At 40.0% G+C, this 21,985-nt stretch overlaps 4 protein-coding genes across 4 annotated transcripts; all 4 read left to right on the top strand.

Moving 5' to 3' along the window:
* Positions 1–2,828, top strand: LOC145957953 (uncharacterized). Its single transcript, XM_083074391.1, has 8 exons — positions 1–169; positions 280–345; positions 520–597; positions 724–777; positions 933–1,804; positions 1,879–2,062; positions 2,154–2,663; positions 2,794–2,828. Exons 1-8 carry the CDS (start codon positions 1–3, stop codon positions 2,826–2,828), a joined length of 1,968 nt encoding a protein of 655 aa, XP_082930517.1.
* A 95-nt stretch (positions 2,829–2,923) lies between these two features.
* Positions 2,924–3,781, top strand: LOC145957952 (uncharacterized). The gene has a single exon (XM_083074390.1). The coding sequence runs from the start codon at positions 2,924–2,926 to the stop codon at positions 3,779–3,781; it is 858 nt and encodes a 285-aa protein (XP_082930516.1).
* A 69-nt stretch (positions 3,782–3,850) lies between these two features.
* LOC145957745 (uncharacterized) lies at positions 3,851–5,338 on the top strand. Its single transcript, XM_083074157.1, has one exon. The coding sequence runs from the start codon at positions 3,851–3,853 to the stop codon at positions 5,336–5,338; it is 1,488 nt and encodes a 495-aa protein (XP_082930283.1).
* A 14,819-nt stretch (positions 5,339–20,157) lies between these two features.
* Positions 20,158–21,483, top strand: LOC109792474 (uncharacterized). Its single transcript, XM_020351890.1, has 2 exons — positions 20,158–20,943; positions 21,049–21,483. Exons 1-2 carry the CDS (start codon positions 20,158–20,160, stop codon positions 21,481–21,483), a joined length of 1,221 nt encoding a protein of 406 aa, XP_020207479.1.
* The last annotated feature ends 502 nt before the right edge of the window (positions 21,484–21,985 follow it).

The following is a 21,985-nucleotide window of genomic DNA, read 5'->3' as shown; positions in this document are numbered from 1 at the left end:
ATGTTAAATAATTTGCCAAACATAACCTTTCAACATTCCACAAATGCTAATTCCCACAGCAGAAGAAGACTGACATATGTACGACAATTAGCTCGGTCTACTACGTTTCAAAGAATAGGTAACATTCAAACAAATGCACATTTTTCAAATATTGGTCACGTTGGTCATGGTTAGTTGTGTATAATTTTTTTAATATATTTTTTCAAAAATATTTTTTCTTTTTGGTAAAGTTATTATTATTTTTTACTAAACATTTACAATTTAAATTTTCTTCAACAGGGTTTCAAGGAACAAATGACAATGAAGCAGGACCGAGTATCAGAAATATTGATCACTTAATTCATGGTTAGTCATCATGAATTTCAAATATATTCATAATTGTTTATTTCTTTTATTTGACAAAAAATTAGGTTAAATTATCTATTTAAATTTTATATTTATTTATTTATTTTAATAAATTCATTAAAATTTTTGTATGGACACATTTACTTTTTTTTTTCATATTTTATAATCATGCAGATCATCTAACAAGGTTTCAAGGAACAAATGACAATGAAGTAGGGCCGAGTAATATACATATTAATAACAATGTTAATGGTTAGTGAAAATTAAATACAATTATGACAAACTATCATATACATTCAAACATTTTATTCACTTAACATATCATAAACATAAATTTACAATTTATGAATGTTATTTTCTGGTTATACAATAATACAGATTTCATGGAAGTGGAAATGCAAAATGGGAACACTATAGAACCAAATATTCAAGGTACACACAATTTCTTTATGACCCGTATTGTTTTTTATTGTTTTTATTTATTAATTACCATATATTATACATGCGTGCCCACACGCGCGCGCACACACACATATATATTATTTTATTTTTATTAAAATACATTATCACTTTCTTAAATAACGCAGAATTGCCATCTCAATTCTCACGAGCACATAATAGTGCTCGAAATTTTCAAAATACCATGAGAATGACTAATCCTCAATTACCAAGTCCAAGTACATGTAGACGATGTCAAGCACAACTATTTTATCATGAATCAAAAGATATGTGCTGCTCGGGTGGAAAAGTTAATTTTACACTAATTAATGCTCCTAAAGAGTTGCTTGATATTTTTCTGGACTCTACATCTGAAGGGAAACATTTTAGAAAACATATTAGAAGTTACAACCATGTACTTTCATTCACTTCACTTGGTGTTCATCTTGATAAAAATGTTGGACCGAATGGATGTGGTATATATAGTTTTCGTGCTCAAGGTTCAATATATCACAACATCGGAGGATTCTATCCAAATGAGGGTTGTAGGCCACGATTCTTGCAATTGTACATCTATGACACAGATCATGAATTACAAAATAGGATGCTTGAAAACCCTCAACTACATCAATCCATAGTTTCTAAGTTGCAACAAATACTACATCAGTGCAATCCTTTTGTGCATGTATTTAAACAACTTGCACTACGATCAAATGTTCACGAATGTAGTATACTTATTAAAGAACGTCCTGATAATCAACCACAATATCATCTTCCAACCGCTTCACAAGTTGCCGCAATTATTGTTGGTGGAGATACAGAATCAATGTCACGTGGACGAGATATCAAATTGCTCAGTCATGATGGTAATTTGGTGAACATTCAAGAAACAGTAGGCTATTATGATCCACTGCAATATCCTTTACTGTTACCTTTTGGAACATATGGTTGGGATTTCAACACCAAAAATGATAATGGACAAAATATCTCATGTCGAGAATATTATAGTTACATCCTTCAGGTATTTTTCCTATATACTATAAAAATATATGTAAAAATTAAATTATGAAGTGCTACCTAATACCTGTGTTGTAGATTCGTCCAGATGATCAATCTACATTGTTAAAGTCTGGTAGACTTTTACAACAATATGTTGTAGACAACTATGTGAAAATTGAATCAGGGAGGTTAAGGTGGATTCGAAACAATCAAAATAATATTCGTGCTGAAGTATACCAAGGTTTGCAAGATGCTTTACATGAAGGAGAAAATATTGGAGGTAATCCACACAATATTTATGAATATCATATTTATTTTAATAATTTTCATTATGATTTACCAACAATAACAAATTAAAATTATTACTGTAGAAAATATCGGTCAAAGAACAATATTACCATCATCATTTATTGGTAGTCGTCGTGACTTGACACAACGTTATGAAGATGGAATGGCTATTGTGCTTAATGATGGTAAACCAGACATTTTCCTCACAATGACATGTAATCCTTCTTGGAGCGAAATATCATCTCAACTAGGCCTTCATCAAACACCACAAGATCGTCCAGACTTGCTGACAAGAATATTTCGATCAAAATTTGAGCAATTGAAGGTGGATGTGATTAATAAAGGGGTCCTTGGAAAGGTAAAAAGTTACACGTATGTGACAAAATTTCAAAAGCGTGGACTGCCACATGTACATATGTTGTTGATCTTAGAAAGTAATGACAAATTACGTGACCCTGAAGATTATGACAGCGTTGTGAGGGCAGAAATACCTAAATTTGAAGATGAACCACAATTGCATGATGTTGTACTAAAGCACATGATTCATGGGCCTTGCAGAACTTTGAATCCCAATTCTCCATGTATGAAGAATGGTCAGTGCAAAAAAATGTATCCAAAACAATTTTACCAAGAGACACGCCAAGGTCATGATTCATACCCACAATATAGAAGACGATTTAACCACCCAGTATCTGTTAATAGAAATGTCACTATTGATAACAGATGGGTGGTTCCTTATAACCCTTGGTTACTCTTAAAGTACAACTGTCATATAAATGTGGAAGTATGCAGTAGCATCAAAAGTATTAAGTATTTATATAAATATGTCTACAAAGGTCCAGATCGAATATCAATGGAGGTTTGTAGAGCTTCAAATTTAGATGAGCTTCAACAATATATTGATGCAAGATGGATTTGTGCTCCAGAAGCTTTGTGGAAGATATTTAGATTTACTCTTTATCGATTATATCCATCTGTTGAAAGATTACAAATTCACTTACCAAATCGCCAGCAAGTGCGATTTTATAATCATGAAAGAATCACTGATGTTCTAAACAATGACCATAACTCTAAAACAATGTTGACACAGTTCTTTGCCCTAAATCGCAGAGATCCAAATTCAAGGGGTTATTTGTACAGAGAGATTCCAGAATATTATTGTTGGCATAGGGGGGATAAGGAATGGTATCAAAGAAGGTCACCAAAGAAAGTAATTGGTAGGATTTATACAGTATCTCCTTCAGAAGGTGAAAAATTCTACCTACAGGTTCTATTATCTCATTTAAAAGGTCCAATGAGTTGGGATGATATGCTTTCACCAAATGGAACATGTTTTACCACATTCAAGAAAGCGACTGAGCATCGAGGCTTTTTAGAAAGTGATAATAGTATTCACGAATGCTTAGTTGAAGCATCAAGTCTACAAATGCCTTATGCTTTAAGGAGTTTGTTTGTAACTATATTAATCTTTTGTGAACCAACCAATGTTAGGCAACTTTGGGATGATTTTTACACCTACATGATGGAAGACTATCCTTCAACAAGCGTTGCTGTGACAAAAAATTTCATTAACATGTTATTAAAGGATTTGAATGACCTTTTGATTCAACATGGAAAACAAATCACAGATTATGATTTTCCAACAATAACAATGGAGAATACTCACAGTTCTTTGATGCCAAGGGTTATACAAGAGGAGTTATCCATCTAGGTAGATAATGAAGATGTAGAATCTGTGATTAAATTAAATAATGATCAATTAATTGCATTCAATGCAATTATGGATGTTATCAACAATAAACAAAGTCAAGTTTTCTTTGTGGACGGACTAGGAGGAACAGGTAAAACATTCCTTTATCGCACTTTAATTGCAAATGTGAGAAGCAAGGGACAAATTATTTTAGCAACTGCCTCTTCTGGTATAGCTGCCACACTATTACCTGGTGGTCGAACTGCACATTCTAGATTTAAGATACCAATCAATGTAGAGGCAGATTCATTTTGTTCTATAAGTAAACAATCTGATCTTGTGAAACTAATTAGAGAAACCACAACAATCATTTGGGATGAAGCACCCATGACAAATAGATATGCTCTGGAAGCATTAGACAGATCATTAAAGGATATTCTAGATTGTAATGCTCCATTTGGTGGTAAAATCATGATATTGGGAGGGGATTTTCGTCAGGTGCTTCCTGTTGTTCCAAAGGGTACTAAGGCACAAATGATATATGCATGTATTGTTAAGTCTCATTTATGGCCTATCACAAAGGTTTTACATTTGAGACAAAACATGCGATCATTACAAGATCCTAATTTTGCAGAATATCTAATGCTCATTGGAGATGATAATGAACCTACCAAATTGGATGATATGATCAAAGTTCCCCATCAAATTGAAATAACATGGGAAGGGGAAAATTCAATACAAAAACTTATTCGTGACACATTTCCACATTTAGAATCTCATACATGGGATGCTTCTTATATGGTACAAAGGGCCATACTAACGCCAAAAAATGAGGATGTTCAAAAGCTTAATGACATTATCATCAACCAATTCCTAGGAGAAGAACGACATTTGTTATCATTTGATGAGGTTGAAGGGGACACACACAACTTATATCAACAAGAATACTTGCACTCTATTACTCCAGGTGGTTTTCCACCACATAATCTGAAGGTTAAAAAAGGTGCACCGTTGATGTTGTTGCGAAACATAGATCCTAAAGTTGGCTTATGTAATGGAACAAGGTTATTATGCCGTGGATTCTTTATGAATATGTTGGATTTTGAAATCCTAACAGGTCATAATGCTGGAAAAAGATCTTTTTTGCCCAGGATTAAACATAAGACAACAGAAAGTGCAGGACTTCCCTTTGTACTTATTAGGAAGCAATTTCCTGTGAAACTAAGTTTTGCAATTACCATAAATAAGTCACAGGGACAAACAATACCCAATGTTCGAATTTATCTTCCGCGACATGTTTTTGGTCATGGTCAATTATATGTTGCTTTCTCAAGAGGTGTTTCTCAAGCTTCAACGAAAATTCTTATTAAAGAAGGAAAACTTGAAGGGGAAGATGGAAACTTTACGAAAAATATTGTTTTTAAAGAGATTTTGTTATCTCAAAATCAGGTGTTGCCCCTTTTAATTTATAACTATGATGGATTTAGATTAATACTTGATACTGATATACAAAAAATTAAATTTGTTTCTTTTATTTTTTTATCTACAGTCAAATTAAGATTCAAGGAGATCCTCTAGTTATATGAAGGGATCAATAGAAAGAATTTGAATATGTATTTTGACAAACAGGTAAGTGATAACATATTTATTCACTTTTTATTAAGAAACTTTATTATCATCTATTTTTCATTATATTACTTATATTTACTAGGAGGATGACTTTGAAAAATTATGGAATATTTGGAAGGACAATGATTCACTCTCAACAATTTCTCTCATTAATAACAAGGTTCAATTTAATTCATGGTTAGACTTCATATTTTGTTATTGCTTATCTATTTAAATTTTATTTTCTTGGTGACAGGTTCATCGTTTAAAAGTATATTCTATTGGGTGGAGTTCTACAGTAATAGTAGATAAAACCCAACTTTGGAAAATGGTGAAAAAAGAATTGTTGTCTCAAAAATTAGAAAGGTAATATAATAATATGGTTCTAAAAATAGTTTATATGTGATAATTTAATATATATAAAAATATAGTTGTATTATTACCTAATTTAAGTAAATTTTAACTCATATTTTTTACAATAATAGGACACTTGAAAATGCAAGATCGAGTAATATCTGTCATATTAATAACTTTCATGCAAAACAAGATATCTCCATTTTTGAGGTTGTGGTAATTTTTTTCGTAACCTATAAAAATTTACATCAAATATTAAATCTTTCATATTGATACTTGACACTATATTATTTGTTTATGCAGTTTTTTAAAGTTAAAGAAATTATGGACGATGTATTTTATAAAGAATTAAAATTTATTCTCGAAAGGTATGACATTATGCAATTTAATTTTTATTTATTTAAAATGTTGTTTATTATTTATTGACATTTAATTTCGTTAATTTCGTTCATAATTTGCAGGGAAGCTATAAATCGTCCTGAAGCGAATTCATTATTTGATCTTCCTATTAAAAAAAATTTATGATGGAAAAATTGCATTTGATTATTATATATATTAATTTATTCCATTATTGCAAATATAACTATGTAGAACATAAATTTTTATTTTATATGAACTGACCTTCTATCATGTTTTGATTATTATGCACTTCATCAATGAAAAATGATTGAATTTATCATATTATATTGTGTAAAATTATTTATACAATTATATATCAAGAATGAATTCATTCAAACTAAGCGTTATTTTAAAGTTAGAGATAAAATTCATATAGAGGCACGAAGTGCCTCGGCCCCGCTAGTTATTAATAAAGGGGATTAAATATTTAAACTATTAATTCTTATTATGTTATCTTCATCATAGGGTACCAATTTAGGGCGTTGTAGGGGTGCTTAATACCTTCCCTACACGTAACCGACTCCCGAACCCAATTCTGGTTATCAAGGCCATTATTGGACTTTTAAAAATCTTTTCTTTTTCCAATGTTTTGAGTAAAACATTGGTGGCGACTCCATGAACTTATTTTTAAAACTATTGATTAAGGATTAGTCTGGCGTCCGGACATTTCTTAATCGATGAGATTTTCAAAAGGATGTCTAAACCATTAGTCACGAGATCGGAAATTTTCGGGTTGCGACAGATGGCGACTCCACTGGGGACGTTTAAAGAGGGTCAGGCCCATTTAATTGATGAAGTTAATAAAATAAAAAATAATAATTTAAATCTTTTTCCCCTTTACCTTGTTTGTTTTCTTTGTTTGGCTTCGATATCTGTTTGCTTATTTAAATTTCGCACTTGTTTGAAATAAAATTGTACATAAACCTTTGTACACAACAGTTCCCCCTACACCCGGGGGCATGAGGGTATTAAACATAGGGAGTGGTTGACGTACGACTGGCCCAAGTTTGGCCTTAATACCTTCCCTACACGTAACCGACTCCCGAACCCAATTCTGGTTATCAAGGCCATTATTGGAATTTTAAAAATCTTTTCTTTTTCCAATGTTTTGAGTAAAACATTGGTGGCGACTCCATGAACTTATTTTCAAAACCATTGATTAAGGATTAGTCTGGCGTCCGGGCATTTCTTAATCGATGAGATTTTCAAAAAGATGTCTAAACCATTAGTCGCGAGATCGGAAATTTTCGGGTTGCAACAGGCATGAGCTGAAGAGGGTCATAGTCCCTATGTCCATAGTGGAGTTTCCTGCCTTGGTTGAGAAGGAAAAGACTGTTGAGAGATTTGAGGGTGGTGGTAGTAGCGGTAAGGCTGCTAGAGTTCAGGAGGGATCATTTGGGTCCAGGAGGGGAGGCCAGCAGAGAGGACCCTATGACAGACCTGCACAGTCTCAGAGAGGTGCTGTTAATAAGGGACATCGTCCTGCTACTCCTCAGAGTGGAGCATAGTCGGTGCGATGCTACAGATGTGGAGGAGCACATGTGGTCAGAGATTGTTCCCATCCGGGGAATGTTTGCTTCAGATGTGGTAGGCCAAGCCACATCTCTAGAGATTTCCAGACACCGCCAACTTCATCTGGGAGTTTCCCGAGGCCACCCAGGCCTACAGCTGCAGGGAGAGTATTTGCATTGTCAGGTGCAGAGGCTTCCACTTCATCAGACTTGGTGAAGGGGAAGGGGAAGGCAGCAGGTGAGGATGTTTTATTTTTGTTCGACTCTGGTGCCACACATTCTTTCATTTTTGTTGATTGTGTGGAGAGATTAGGTTTGTCAGTATCTTCATTGTATGTTGATTTGTTTGTGTCTACTCCAGCTTCAGTTTCTGTGGTGACGTCGGAGATGTGTGTGAGATGCCCGATAGAGGTGTTTGGTAGGAGCTTCCGAGTGAACCTGATTGTGTTGCCCATGGTGGATATCGACATAATCTTAGGGATAGATTGGTTATCTGCCCATCACATCCTTATAGATTGTGCTCGAAGAGAGTTGGTATTTCCTCAGTTAGAGGATGAGGTGTTGGTATCAGCGGGTTAGGCTGAGCAGTTGATGAGGGATGGGGCTGAGTGCTTCATGTTGTTTGCCGCTTTGAGTGTTGAGACAGAGAGGGTATCACTGGGATTGAGATTGTTAGTGAGTTTTCTAAGGTGTTCCCAGATGATGTGTCGGGATTGCCACCTATGCGTGATGTTGAGTTTAGCATTGATCTAGTACCCGGTGCAGGACCAGTATCAGTGGCTCTTTATAGGATGGCTCCAGCTGAGTTAGTAGAGTTGAAGAAACAGATTGAGGATTTATTGGAGAAACAGATGGTGAGACCTAGTGTTTCTCCTTGGGGTGCCCCGATACTGTTAGTGAAGAAGAAGGATGGTGGGGCCCGTTTGTGTGTTGATTATCGGCAACTGAATAAGTTAACGATAAAGAATAAGTATCCGCTTCCGAGGATTGATGATTTGATGGATCAGTTGAGGGGAGCTTCTGTGTTTTCAAAGATTGATTTGAGATCTAGATACCATCAGATCAGGGTGAAGGAGAGTAACATACCAAAGACTGCTTTCAGGACTAGGTATGGTCACTATGAGTATGTAGTGATGCCTTTTGGTGTCACTAACGCTCTAGCGGTGTTCATGGATTACATGAACAGAATTTTCAGGTCATTCTTGGACAGGTTTGTGGTGGTCTTTATTGATGATATTTTGGTGTATTCTAGATCCTTGGAGGATCACCGTGAGCATCTGAGGTTGGTTTTTGAGGTGTTGAGGGAGAGACAGTTGTATGCCAAACTGTCCAAGTGCGAGTTTTGGCTGTCCGAGGTGAAATTTTTAGGGCATGTGATATCGGCAGAGGGGATTGTAGTGGATCCAGCCAAGGTGGAGGTTGTGATTCAGTGGGAGCCTTCGAGGACTGCTATGGAGATTAGGAGTTTTGTTAGGTTGGCGAGTTACTATCGGAGATTCATTGAAGGTTTTTCTCGAATAGTAATGTCTTTGACTCAACTGACCCGAAAGGATCAACCTTTTGTTTGGATGGACGCTTGTGAGCAGAGTTTTCAAGAATTGAAGGGGTGATTGACTACTTCTCCAATTTTGGTGTTACTTGACACTGGTGAGTATTTTTATGTGTTCTGTGATGCTTCTCACCAGGGGTTGGGCTGTGTGTTGATGTAAGAAGGGAGAGTAGTAGCGTATGCTTCGAGGCAACTTAAGACTCATGAAAGGAATTATCCTATTCATGATTTGGAGCTTGCAGCTGTGGTGTTTGCCTTGAAGTCGTGGAGGCACTATCTGTATGGTGCGAGATTCAGTGTATTTAGTAATCACAAGAGTTTAAAGTACCTGTTTAATCAGAAGGAGTTGAATACGAGGCAGAGAAGGTGGATGGAATTCCTAAAGGACTTTGATTTCCAGTTGATGTATCATCCTGGGAAGGTGAGTGTGTTAGTAGATGTATTGAGTAGGAAATCCATTCACGTGTCGGTTATGATGATTAGGGAGTTGGAACTGATTGATCAGTTTAGAGATTTGAGACTAGAGGTGGAGGTTGTTCAAGATCACATTAGTTGTGGTATGATCACCATAACTAATGAGTTCTTTAGACAGGTGGGAACTAAGCAATTACAGGATCCAAAGTTGTTGAGGATTTTGGGATTGCTTGGTACTGAGAGGGCACCTGGTCTTGAGCTTAGTGCTTTGAGCTTAGTGCTGATGGAGATTCCTGAGTAGAAGTGTGATAGTGTCACTATGGACTTTGTGGTTGGGTTACCTAGGACAGCTAGGAACAGTGACTCTATCTGGGTGATTGTTGATAGGTTGACAAGGTGTGCGCACTTTCTTTCTGTCAAGAGGTGGTCCTTGGAGAGGCTTGCACAGTTGTATATCAGAGAGATAATACGGTTGCATGGAGTGCCTTCTAGTATTATTTTTGACAGAGATCCAAGGTTTACTTCCAGGTTGGCAGAATCTGCATCAGGCGTTGGGGACGAGGTTGAGGTTGAGCTCTGCTTATCATCCACAGACAGATGGTCAATAAGAGAGTACAGTTCAGTCACTAGAGGATCTCTTGAGAGTTTGTGTGTTGGATCATCTGGGTAGCTGGGAGGAGGTGTTAACATTGGTAGAGTTCACCTATAATAATAGTTATCACTAGAGCATTGACATGGCGCCTTTTGAGGCTTTGTATGGCAGGAGGTGTAGGACTCCATTATGTTTGTATCACGAGGGTAAGTCAGTATTCTTAAGAGTTTGTGTGTTGGATCATCTGGGTAGCTGGGAGGAGGTGTTACCATTGGTAGAGTTCACCTATAATAATAGTTATCACTAGAGCATTGGCATGGCGCCTTTTGAGGCTTTGTATGGCAGGAGGTGTAGGACTCCATTATGTTGGTATCACGAGGGTAAGTCAGTAGTGGTTGGTCTAGAGTTAGTTCTTTAGACTACTGAGTTGGTGAGATAGATTCAAGAAAGGTTAAGGGCTACCCAGAGTCGACAAAAGTCCTAGCTGATAGGAGGAGGAAACCTCTAGAGTTTGAAGAGGGAGAACATGTGTTTCACGTTTTATAGTTGAGGAAGTACATCAGAGACCCGAGTCAAGTGGTAGAGATGGATGAGGTGCAAGTTAGAGAGAACTTGACCTATGAGAAGAGACTAGTAGCTGTGGTTGATCACAAGTTGAAGGAGCTTCGTGGCAAGTCCATCAGCTTGGTGAGGATTGTTTGGGATACAACTACTGGTGAGGTTACCTGGGAGGTGGAGAGTCAGTTCAAGGGAACAATATCCATTCCTCTTTTTCAGGTAGGCCTATTTTCAGGGACGAAAATTCCTATTTGTTGGGGTGTATTGTAACGTAGAAAAAAAAAACCAATGTGGCCGATTTAGTAGCCCAGAACGGGCCGTTCCCAAACTGGAACGGGCCGTTCCAAACTACTAAATTGACCTGAAAAACATAGTTGAGAACGGGCCATTCTGGAGGGAGAACGGGCCGTTCCAAATTCCAAAACGGGTCATTCTGGTTAGAGAACGGGTCGTTCTGGTTGGAGTATGGGCTGTTCTGGATGGAGAACGGGCCGTTCTGGATGAGTTCCAGAACGGACCGTTCTGATTTTAGAACGGTCCATTCTGCATGTGGTTTTTACACATGACGAAAGGATACAGAATGGGCCGTTTCGGATTCGGTACAGGCCATTCTGGCCACTTCGAAATATTTATAAATAGGGGTTGTGGGCCTTGAGGAGAATGTGAGTTTTTAGAGAGAAGTTTTAGAGAGAAGGTCTCTGGGTCTGTGAGCTCCTTTCTCTCCTAAATTTCTCTGTATGATTCCTTTTCTCCTCTAGACCATTAATGTCTTCTGTCTTTTCTTGAAATTCAGATTAGAAAGCTTGCTTTGGGAGGATTGAAGTTTCGGATTGAGTTTTGGAAGGGAATTCTATTTCGTCTCAGTTGTTGGCTATTTTGAGCCAATTTTCAGGTGAGGGAAGCTAGAATGTTTCTTGTTTAGGTTGCATGTGAGTTTAGAAACTCAATTAATGCATGAATGTTGAGAATCCATAGATGGATTGAAGAAAATCTCATTTTTGGCGTTTTGAGAAAAATGAGGATTTTGATGCATAGGTTGGATGCATGTGAGATTTAAGTTTATTTTGAGTCGTATGGAGCCTATGCATTGTATTTTGTGTTTGCATGTGGCTGAATTTGTTAGTTTGGATGAGAGTTTTGAACTCTCTGGCTGCGATTTAGGCCGGGCGCAGGTTGAGCGCGCCAGGCGTGGAAGAGCTTGGCGTGGAGACTCTTAGGAGTCTCTGTCTCAAGGACACCAAGCGTGAGTTGAACGCGCCAGGTGTGGATGAGTTTCAGGACGCTCAGGTTGGGATTAGGCTAGGCGAGCTCAGGCTGCGCCAGGCGTGAACATGTTTATGAATAAATTGATGCTTATGCGTGTTTAAAGTTGAAGTTTTAGATCATGTATGTATGATTTATGATGTATGATGCACTATTGCATGTGATGTCTTATGACATGTGTATGATTGTTGATCATGATGGTAGGCAGACCATGTGTGATGTATGATGCATAATTGCATGTGATGCCTTATGGCATGAGTCTAGCCCAGGACTTGAGGAGAGGAAAAATATTTTCGATCTGGAAGAGCTCACATAGAGTCTCTTGAGAGTGGTGCTTTGATAGGCCACTGATATGAGAATGGTGCTGAGGGAGGCCACTGGATTTGGGAGAGTGGTGCTTAGATAGGCCACTAGGTTGGGTGAGTCTCCTCTAAGTCCTTAGATAGTGTTAGAGCGGGGTATGAGGTCGTGGGTTATTCCCTTAACCAAGTACTCGGGAAGGTGCGTGGATCCTTGCAGATAGTCGGTGGGCAAACTCCACAATTGACTTGGTTATGCATGCCAAGGTCGTGGTAATCCCGTACCCAGCTGTGCTATACCTGACGGTGGTTCTGGACTTCCAATTATGTAAGTGACATCATCCGAGTAAACCCGAGTGAGGATTATATCCTGTTTAGCTGTGACCGAGCGGGTGCATTAGGCGTGAAAACGGTTGGGGTGATTTCGGTAGGATGGAATGTCACTTATACAGCTCTATTGTTATGGAGATCTCCTAGGTGTATGCGTGACGACGCATTAGATGATTGATATGCATTGATATCTGTCATGAGATGCATTTATTGCATGATTATTAATATGATGAAGTGTGGTGTTTGACTTCATGATTGGTGGATTGTATTTTATGCATGAGTAGTATTGGATAGAGTGTATGGTGTGACTCTATGAATATGATTGATAGTTGGATAATGTGTAGTATAGATTTTATTCTGTACTTGTATGATTGGTTTTGAAATCTAGCTTACCTTTCTCTTTCCATGTGGTGGAACTGCGATGATCATACTTGATATGGGAGCAGGTCAGGGCTAGCTTGGAGTTGAGGTGTCCGCTGCGAGACGGGGAGTCTTGATCCTCGTGTTAGAGTTACCATTTTGGATAACGGTTTTGTCTGTGCTTGACCGACACTAGGGAATATTATTTTTGGGATGACTGTACATACATGGAGTTCTATTTTATAACTAGAAACTTAGTTATTTTCATTTTTATTCGTACATGTATGTATGAGTTATCCAGCTTAATATTTGTCTTAGTTTCACTAGCAGTAGTGCGATTCCACTAAGTGTAGAGACCATGGCGGGTCGTTACAGAGACGAACTACCTAGCATACATACTCTTAGAAGAACACATGAAGACATCATAACAAAAGAAGAAAGATAAAAAAAAAAATGGGAGAGTGCTTATCCACAAATCCAAACTGCGTGTGTCAGAAGCAAGTACACCTACCAGTCAGCAAAGGACAACACCTCCATCGCTACAATACCAAGAAAGTATAGAGATATCTTAATGCCAGTCATGGAAGCAAACAAATGGTACAAAAGACCTCGTGAAGAGCAGATTCAACAAGCAAACATTTAATGCAAGATCAAAGGCATTAAATGAAACAATCCACAAATATTGTACAAACTAGATAAAAGAATCAAATGATGGTTAGTCAAGCATCAAAACGAAGTCTACCCACGAACGGAAGAGGACTACCACTAGAATGAGACACTGAAGTATCAGACGAAGCTTATGAAGAATAGTCAAGGCAAGACACGGACCAGATAAGTCAAGATAGATGAAGCAAATGACATAGGAAATTGAGCATCAAAAGATGAATAGATGGAACACGAATATGCGTCGAATGATCATAAAATATCCAGACAAAGGTGTGTCAAGTGCAACTATTCTAAAGCATAAATCAAACGAGGCATATGTCTAAGGTCAGAAGAAAGTCAATCGTCCATCAAGGCTAAGAGCAGCACAAACTAAAAGAAAGTATGTTTGTAATGCTAACCAGACCATATAAGACACCAAAGCATCAACGTCAAATACTCAGATGGAGAACAAGACACGAGAAGCATGAGATTAACAGACACATACGAAGACTGCCACGCAAGCACTTATCAAGTCTCAAAAGATTACTCAAAGCATCGTCTACGACTACATAAGTGTTCTCAACATAATAGCGTTATTAAGAGAAGAAACGAAGAAGAAAAGATGCACGCAAAAGCAGAGCATGCATGTGTCAAAAAAAGTGTATTACTTTTTCAGAAAAGGACAACGACTATATTGCTGCATGACTAGAAAAAGACAAATAATTTCTAGGTCTTAGATAAAGTCAAACACTGCTGGCAACAGGATAGAGAAGAATACACGCAATGACTAAAATCAGGAACTAACATTTAATGAAAAACCAAATGCATTAAATGAAAGGATCAAACTAGTCATGAACGACTATATCAGCTTCAACGGACATATGCAATGTGCAAATTTTACAGGCCTATAAGTATGCAATAACCTCAAATCGAGAAGGCTGGCGTTGCCCTGGGCTCTGAACGTTAGGCACCAAAAGTAATAATAAGCCCAAAGAAAAAATAGAGAGATCAGAGATCAGTTCTTCATAGTCAAACATACAATGTATCATTGTATTCGTCTCTGTAGTCTAAGGTGTTTCAAATGTATCTTAGGACGGAAACCTTAGTGAGTGTAGTAATCGTATGTATCCTCTTTGTAAAAGAGTAAATCACACACTCAGAATCTATGTAAGACTAAGGTAGTGAAACCTTAGTGAGTGTAGAAACATATGTATCCTCTCCTTGAGAGTAACTCATACACTCATACCAAACCTGTCTAGCCAACATTGTAAAGCCTAAAGAGGCTAGGGAAAGAATACTTGTAAAACCCGGAGGGGCTTGTCAAAGAATACTCACTACTAGCTAGAATTGGTTGATAAGAGAGTCCACACTATTATTTTCCTCTTAAACCTATGTAAGTCGTTGATATCCTTACTAAGACCTCCGCAAGACCTCAACATAAACTCTTAATGGACAAATTGATACTTTTGCATCATCCAACATTAAATTGAGGAAAAATGAAAATAGAATCAGACAAATTATTAGTTGTCTAGAATATCAACATCTTTTAATATTTAAAACAACTCCTGCAATAACTCCTCAATATTTTCAAATTTATTCTTCTTATAATTTAATTAATTGTCAATATTTTAATCTTTTATTCTTCTTTTACTTACTGTGTATTATTAAAATTGTATACTGAGAAGACAATAATTGCGCAGATTGACTTGACAAATGTGGAAATCTCACGAGAATTTCCTCTCTTTATCAAATTTATCTTGATGATGTAATGGGTGATGCTACCCTTCAACAATTTTTTTTTTTCAGCTGTTTCATTTTCCTTAATTGAAAAAAAAATCAGTTGAATATAAAAAGATACTAATTAATGATTACAAAGATCTTCCCATTTATACTAGTGGGGTTGTGTGTCTAAGTAACTAGCTAGATAAATCTCATCCATTGATTACTTCCATAGAAAATAACAGTGGTTTAAGAGATGCTAGCTTAACAAAAAATTTCTCATTTAAACAACACGAACATTTCATTTTTTCAGCATAAAAAAATTCAAGACATGGGAGGTTAGGGTGCCTTGCCTTTACTCAAAATAAAAAGAAATATAAATTTCAATAGTTATTTACTAAAATATTTATATTTTTTCATTTATAATAATAGGAATTAAAAATAATAAATAAATAAAAACTAGCAACTTATTAAATAATAAATTTTATCTTACTTTGACGCCTTGACTAACTGGTTGAAATTGACATACAAACCCATCTAACTATTTTATTTATTGCGAGATACCGTTATAACAAAGTAGGTACAATAATCATTCATCCAATAGACATCCTCTTAAATGCACCATATATAGCGTCCTACCATGGTCCACAATAGAAAGAAAAAAAGAAAGAAAGACAATTTCATTAATAATTGCTCATGGTCAAGGACACCGTTACCATAATGTAATAATAATAATAATAATAATAATAATAATAATAATAATAATAATAATAATAATAATAATAATAATAATAATAATGATAATAATAATAATAATAATAATAAATAAAAAAGAATACTAAATATCAAGCATTTTATAGGCATGGTCCATTATATTTATTATTATTAACATGTACAACTCGGAGGGCTTCAAGCCTGATCCAATTTGGGTTAGGTATGGTTACATAAAACATAGGCCACACACTGATTAGTTTTTTTGGGAAACAAAGAAATTGAAGTGATCTTGGTATTTGTACAAATTTTATTTTCATAAATCTCTTACATATTTTAATAAAGCTTCATTGTCCAGTCAAAAGTAAATAATTAAAGAAATGTATTTTTATTTTTTATTTTTGTAATGAAAGCAATGCATTATCTAATATTAGGATTTTCTTTGTAAAAGTTTTTCCTATTCATTATTATTAAATAATTAAGGATGGAATAAGAGACAAAATAAAAACAGGGGATGGTTAATTTTGTATGTATAGCGCGTAGGAGTCTCATTTGAAAAGCCATTGTTTTTTTAGGAATATAGTTTCTAAAAGCATTTTCAGATGGAGTTGCTCATTAATTTCTTAATTTGTAATTTGTATGTATATAGATCTCACAAGAATATATTACTTTTGTACTATCCGTATCGCGAAGCCGAGCTCCAGCTCGGCATCACAGTGCAGGATGACCTCGGACACGCGCTGGGTGACCTCGGCCAAGACGAGGTCCGCTACTTAAACAGGTCATGACTGATCTCAGGCCCAAGGCCCAGCAAAACTCTAATCCACACAAAGGTATGTGCATTACTTATACGAGACTCATATTCCCACAATTACTAACTTTAGCATCGGAGTCTCTTTTGCAGGTACCACCCCCATCTTAGAGCAAAAAGCGTACCGGTGAAGGAGGCTTGCCGATCTTACCCAGCAGATCGTCCCCTACGACCGATCTCCGGTAAGAACATTTGACGCCCACCGTGGGGCCGATCAAGACAGCTCTTATCGGCCACACTTATGGTTTTCACCCGAAGCCATAGTAGACGAGTAACAGACGACGTAGATCACACGACAAGCATGGACAACGAAGCAACATTGAGAAGGATGATCGAGCAGGTCGAACAAATGCGGCAACAGCACACCGCCGATCTGCAAAGCATGCGTGTTAAGCACGAAACTGATCTAGCGGCGCTGCGTACCGCTAACGAAGCTGACCTAGCAACGCTGCGCGCCGAGAATGAGCGTATTCGCGCCCAGCTTCCTCGGCGCCCTTCTGATCAACCTCCTCAATCGAGTAACCAGCACGAGGAAGAGGGGCATTTGGTTTCTCAACCACCGACAGCACCTAGGGCACCGACTCCCCGGCCTGCCACACATCGGTCACACGCACCGACGAACAGGTCGGCCCATGAAGTCAGCGTTGCTCCTGCCCAGGCTCCAGGCAATCGGACGAGCATCCGCCACCATCCTTTTGTGGATGGCATTATGGAGACCCCCCTACCTTTTGGCTGGAAACCCCTCCACATCGACTGCTACGACGGAACGACGGATCCGGACGAGCACATTGACCTGTATATTACGCAGGTAAACCTTTACACTAATAATGATGCTATTCTGTGTAGGGTTTTTCTAACCTCGCTCAAGGGGGCTGTACTCAACTGGTATACCTAGTTACCTGCTGAGTCGATTGATAACTTCGACACCCTGGTAAGGCGATTCACCGTGTAGTATGCCACGAGTCAACCTCACCATGTCACCTCCGTCGCCTTGGCCAGTCTCCGACAAGGCGACGACGAATCACTGAGGGCGTTCATGGAGCACTTTGCCATCATCTCGGTGAAGATTCAGAACCTGAACCCTGAGGTCGCCCTGCATGCCATGCTCATGGCGCTCAAGCCAGGACCTTTTGTGGACAGCCTGTGTCGCCGAGCTCCCGCCAACATGGACGAACTCCGTGCCCGAGCTGCAGGGTACATACAGATGGAAGAGCACTCCGCTTTTCGTGACCAGGTTCGCGGAAAATCACAAGCGAAGCCGGACCATGGTCACAAAGACAAAATGAAGGTCACCAATGACAACCAGTTCAAGAAGACTGCCAGGGCAAATAAGGGGGGAAGATACGACTTCTACACTCCCCTGAATACGCCCCGAGTGCACATCCTGGAGGAGGCCAGCAACAGCAACCTACTCACCCTGCCACCCCCAGGTCACAACCCCAACAGTGCAGACAAATCCAAGCACTACAGATACCACAGAAATCACGGTCACCTCGACCAATACGTCCAACGACAGCAAGGCCACCGAGGAGGCTACAATGGTAGAGGACAGGGCAGAGGTCGTGGTTCGGGAGCTCGCGCGGACCAACCCTCTGGCTCTCAGCAAAATGCCGGTGGCGTAGTGCAGGCCGAGGTAAGCCAGGAAACAAGATCAGCTCCCCTACGGGGAGTAATCAACACAATTGTAGGAGGCTTTGCAGGGGGAGGATCCAGCATCTCGGCCCGCAAAAGACACCTGCGCAGTATCAACAACGTCCACTCCGCTACCTCGGCCTTGCACCAAAGCTCACCGCCGATCACCTTCACCGACGACGACTACACTAGCGTCTGCCCCAACCAGGACGATCCAATGGTCATCACCGTGGAGGTCGCCAATTGGGAGGTCCACAAGACGTTGATTGATCAAGGAAGCTCGGCTGACGTCCTATATTGGCCGATGTTCCTCAGGTTAGACATCCCTCACTCCCTTATCCAACCTCACACAGAACCACTAGTTGGATTTGCAGGAGAGCGAGTGCACACCCGAGGATACGTGGACCTGCTGACAACCTTCGGAACCTCTCCCGACACAAGGAGGATTATGATCCAATACCTCCTCGTGGAAGCCAACACGTCCTACAACATAATTATTGGAAGGCCGACGTTGAACCAACTCGGAGCAGTGGTGTCTACCCCGCACCTCACTATGAAATTTTCAGGGAGTGATGGCAAGATTATCTCCGTCAAGGCAAATCAGAAGACAGCTCGACAATGCTACGCCGAAAGTCTGAAAGTCTCTTCATCCGACGAGCGTTGCTAAAATGATCCCCCCACAGTGGCTCACATCACCCACGTGGATATCACTGACCTAGATCCGAGGTCGGACTCCCATGATGAACGGCCGAGTCCCATCGACGAGCTCGACGACCTCTAGATCGGAAAGCTTCCAGGGCAATGCACGAAAATCAGCAAATAGTTGAACTCGAAGTTACGGCGACAGCTCGAAGCTGAAATCTCCAAGAACGCCGACCTCTTTGCATGGTCCAGCGCCGACATGCCAGGTATAGATGTTAACTTCATCTGTCACAGGTTGGCAATTCACAAGGAGGCGAAGCTAGTCGCCTAGAGGAAGAGGAAGGTCGGTGGTGAAAGGCGGGAGGTCATCATCACCAAGACGCATAAGCTACTAAACGCAGGCTTCATCCGTGAGGTCAGGTACACCATGTGGCTGGCAAACATGGTCCTGGTGAAGAAGAGTTCGGGGAAGTGGCACATGTGCATCGACTACACTAATTTGAACAAAGCTTGCCCCAAGGACTTGTATCCCTTATCGAGTATCGACAGACTAGTCGATGGAGCATCCGGGCACGCCCTCCTCAGCTTTCTCGATGCTTATTCCAGATACAACTAGATCATGATGTACCCACTAGACGAGGTGCACACGTCGTTCATCACCGACCACGCCAACTTCTGCCACCGGGTGATGCCATTTGGTCTTAAAAACGTAGGGGTCACTTACTAGCGGCTGATGGACAAGGTTTTCCACCAGCAGATCAGGCGGAACATGGAAGTCTATGTTGACGACATGGTGGTAAAAACCACCTCGGCCGAGGATCATGCTGCCGACCTAGCCGAGGTGTTCAGCCAGATCAGGAGTCACAACATGCGTCTCAACCCAGAGAAGTGCGTCTTCGGCGTCCAGGGAGGTAAATTCCTTGGCTTGATGATCACTAGCAAGGGGATTGAGGCCAACCTGGAGAAGTGCAAAGCCATCATTCAGATGTAGAGTCCTCAAATGGTGAAGGAAGTCCAATGCCTGGCAGGAAGGTTGGTTTCCCTGTCCCGTTTCATTCCCAGGCTCGTGGAGAAAGCAAGACCCATCTTCACTATGCTAAGAAAGCCAATAAATTTTGAGTGGACAGACAGGTGCGAGGAGGCGTTCAAGAGCTTCAAAGTCTTCCTCACGACTCTGTCAATCCTCCAGAGGCCGGATCACACAGCCGACCTCCTCCTCTACTTGGCCGTGGTAGAAGGCGCGATCAGCGCAATTATAGTACAAGAACACCAGAAACTGCAGACGCCGATCTACTTTATCATCCGCGTGCTCCAAGACACAGAGAAACGGTACCAGATGATTGAGAAGCTGGCACTGGCACTGGTCACTGCAGCTCGGCAGCTCCGACCCTACTTTCAAAGCCACCAGGTGGTCGTCAAAACTGACTACCCAATCAGACAAATTTTGCGAAAGCTAGAGCTCACCGGAAGGATGATATCATGGTCAGTGGAGCTGTCCGAGTTCGGCATCAAATACGAAAGTCGCGGCCCCCTCAAAGCCCAATGCCTGGAAAACTTCATGGCCAAATTAACTCCAACCTCGGCTAACAAAAAACAGGTATGGATCTTGCATGTTGACGGGTCCTCCAATTTGAAAGGCGGTGGTGCAGGTATTATTCTAGAAGGACCAAATCAAGTCACCTTGGAGCAGTCTCTCAAGTTTGGCTTCAAAGTAACAAACAACCAAGCGGAGTACGAAACACTTCTTGTAGGGCTAAGGTTAGCTCACGATCTCGGAGCACGGAGAGTGAGTTGCAACAGCGACTCAAAAATCATGGTAGAGCTGCTCAACGGGACATACTAGGCCAAGGATGTTCTTCTACAACGGTATTTCCTTGTGGCATCACAGCAGATCTCGTCCTTCGACGAGTTCACCATACATCATGTACTGCGAGAGCAAAATACCAGAGCCAACCTCCTGTCAAAGCTCACCAGCACCAAACGCCCTGGACAACATTGGACCATCATCCAGGAGACCTTGCATTCACCCAGCTTAGATGACAAGATCGTGAACACTAGCGACAGCCAAGAACAGGGATGGATGACAGGCATTTTGAACTACTTGAAGGTAGGAGTTTTACCAGAGGATAAAGATGAAGCTCGAAAGATGAGGGCAAGGTTGGCTAAGTTCGTAATTGTCAGAGACGAACTATTCAAACGTGGCATCTCCACCCCATTACTCAAATGCTTGACTGCACCTCAAGCTGCTTATGTCGTAGAGGAGATCCACCCGGGTATATGTGGCATGCACTCCGGAGCACGCTCAATGGCGACCAGGGTACTCTGAGCCGGGTACTACTGGCCCACTTTGAAGTCGGATTGCCAAGCCTATGTGAAAAAGTGCAAAGAGTGCCAGCAGTTCGGCAATATGCATCGACAGCTGCCTGAAGCTCTCCACTAGATGATTTCACCGTGGCCTTTCTCTTAGTGGGGAATGGACATCCTGGGACCGTTCCCCCCGCAAAGGGTCAGCTTAAATTCCTCTTGGTGGCAATCGACTACTTCACCAAGTGGATTGAGGCATGCCCACTCACCAAGATCACCATTGAGAATGTACAGAAATTCACCTGGAAGAGCATCATATGCAGGTTCGGAATTCCCCATTCCCTTGTCATCGATAACTGTCGCAACCCGAAAATTTCTGATCTTGCGACCTATGGTTTAGACATCCTTTTAAAAGTCTCATTAATTAAGGAATGCCCGGACACCAGACTAATCCTTAATCAATGGTTTTGAAAATAGGTTCATGGAGTCGCCACCAATATTTTACTCAAAACATTGGAAAAAGA

This window comes from Cajanus cajan, chromosome 5 (genome assembly GCF_000230855.2).
Source record: "Cajanus cajan strain Asha chromosome 5, NIPB_CcT2T_4, whole genome shotgun sequence".
NCBI classification, from domain to species: Eukaryota; Viridiplantae; Streptophyta; class Magnoliopsida; order Fabales; family Fabaceae; genus Cajanus; species Cajanus cajan.
The sequence above is the reverse complement of the archived record's forward strand: the minus strand, read 5'-3'. Positions and strand labels throughout refer to the sequence as shown.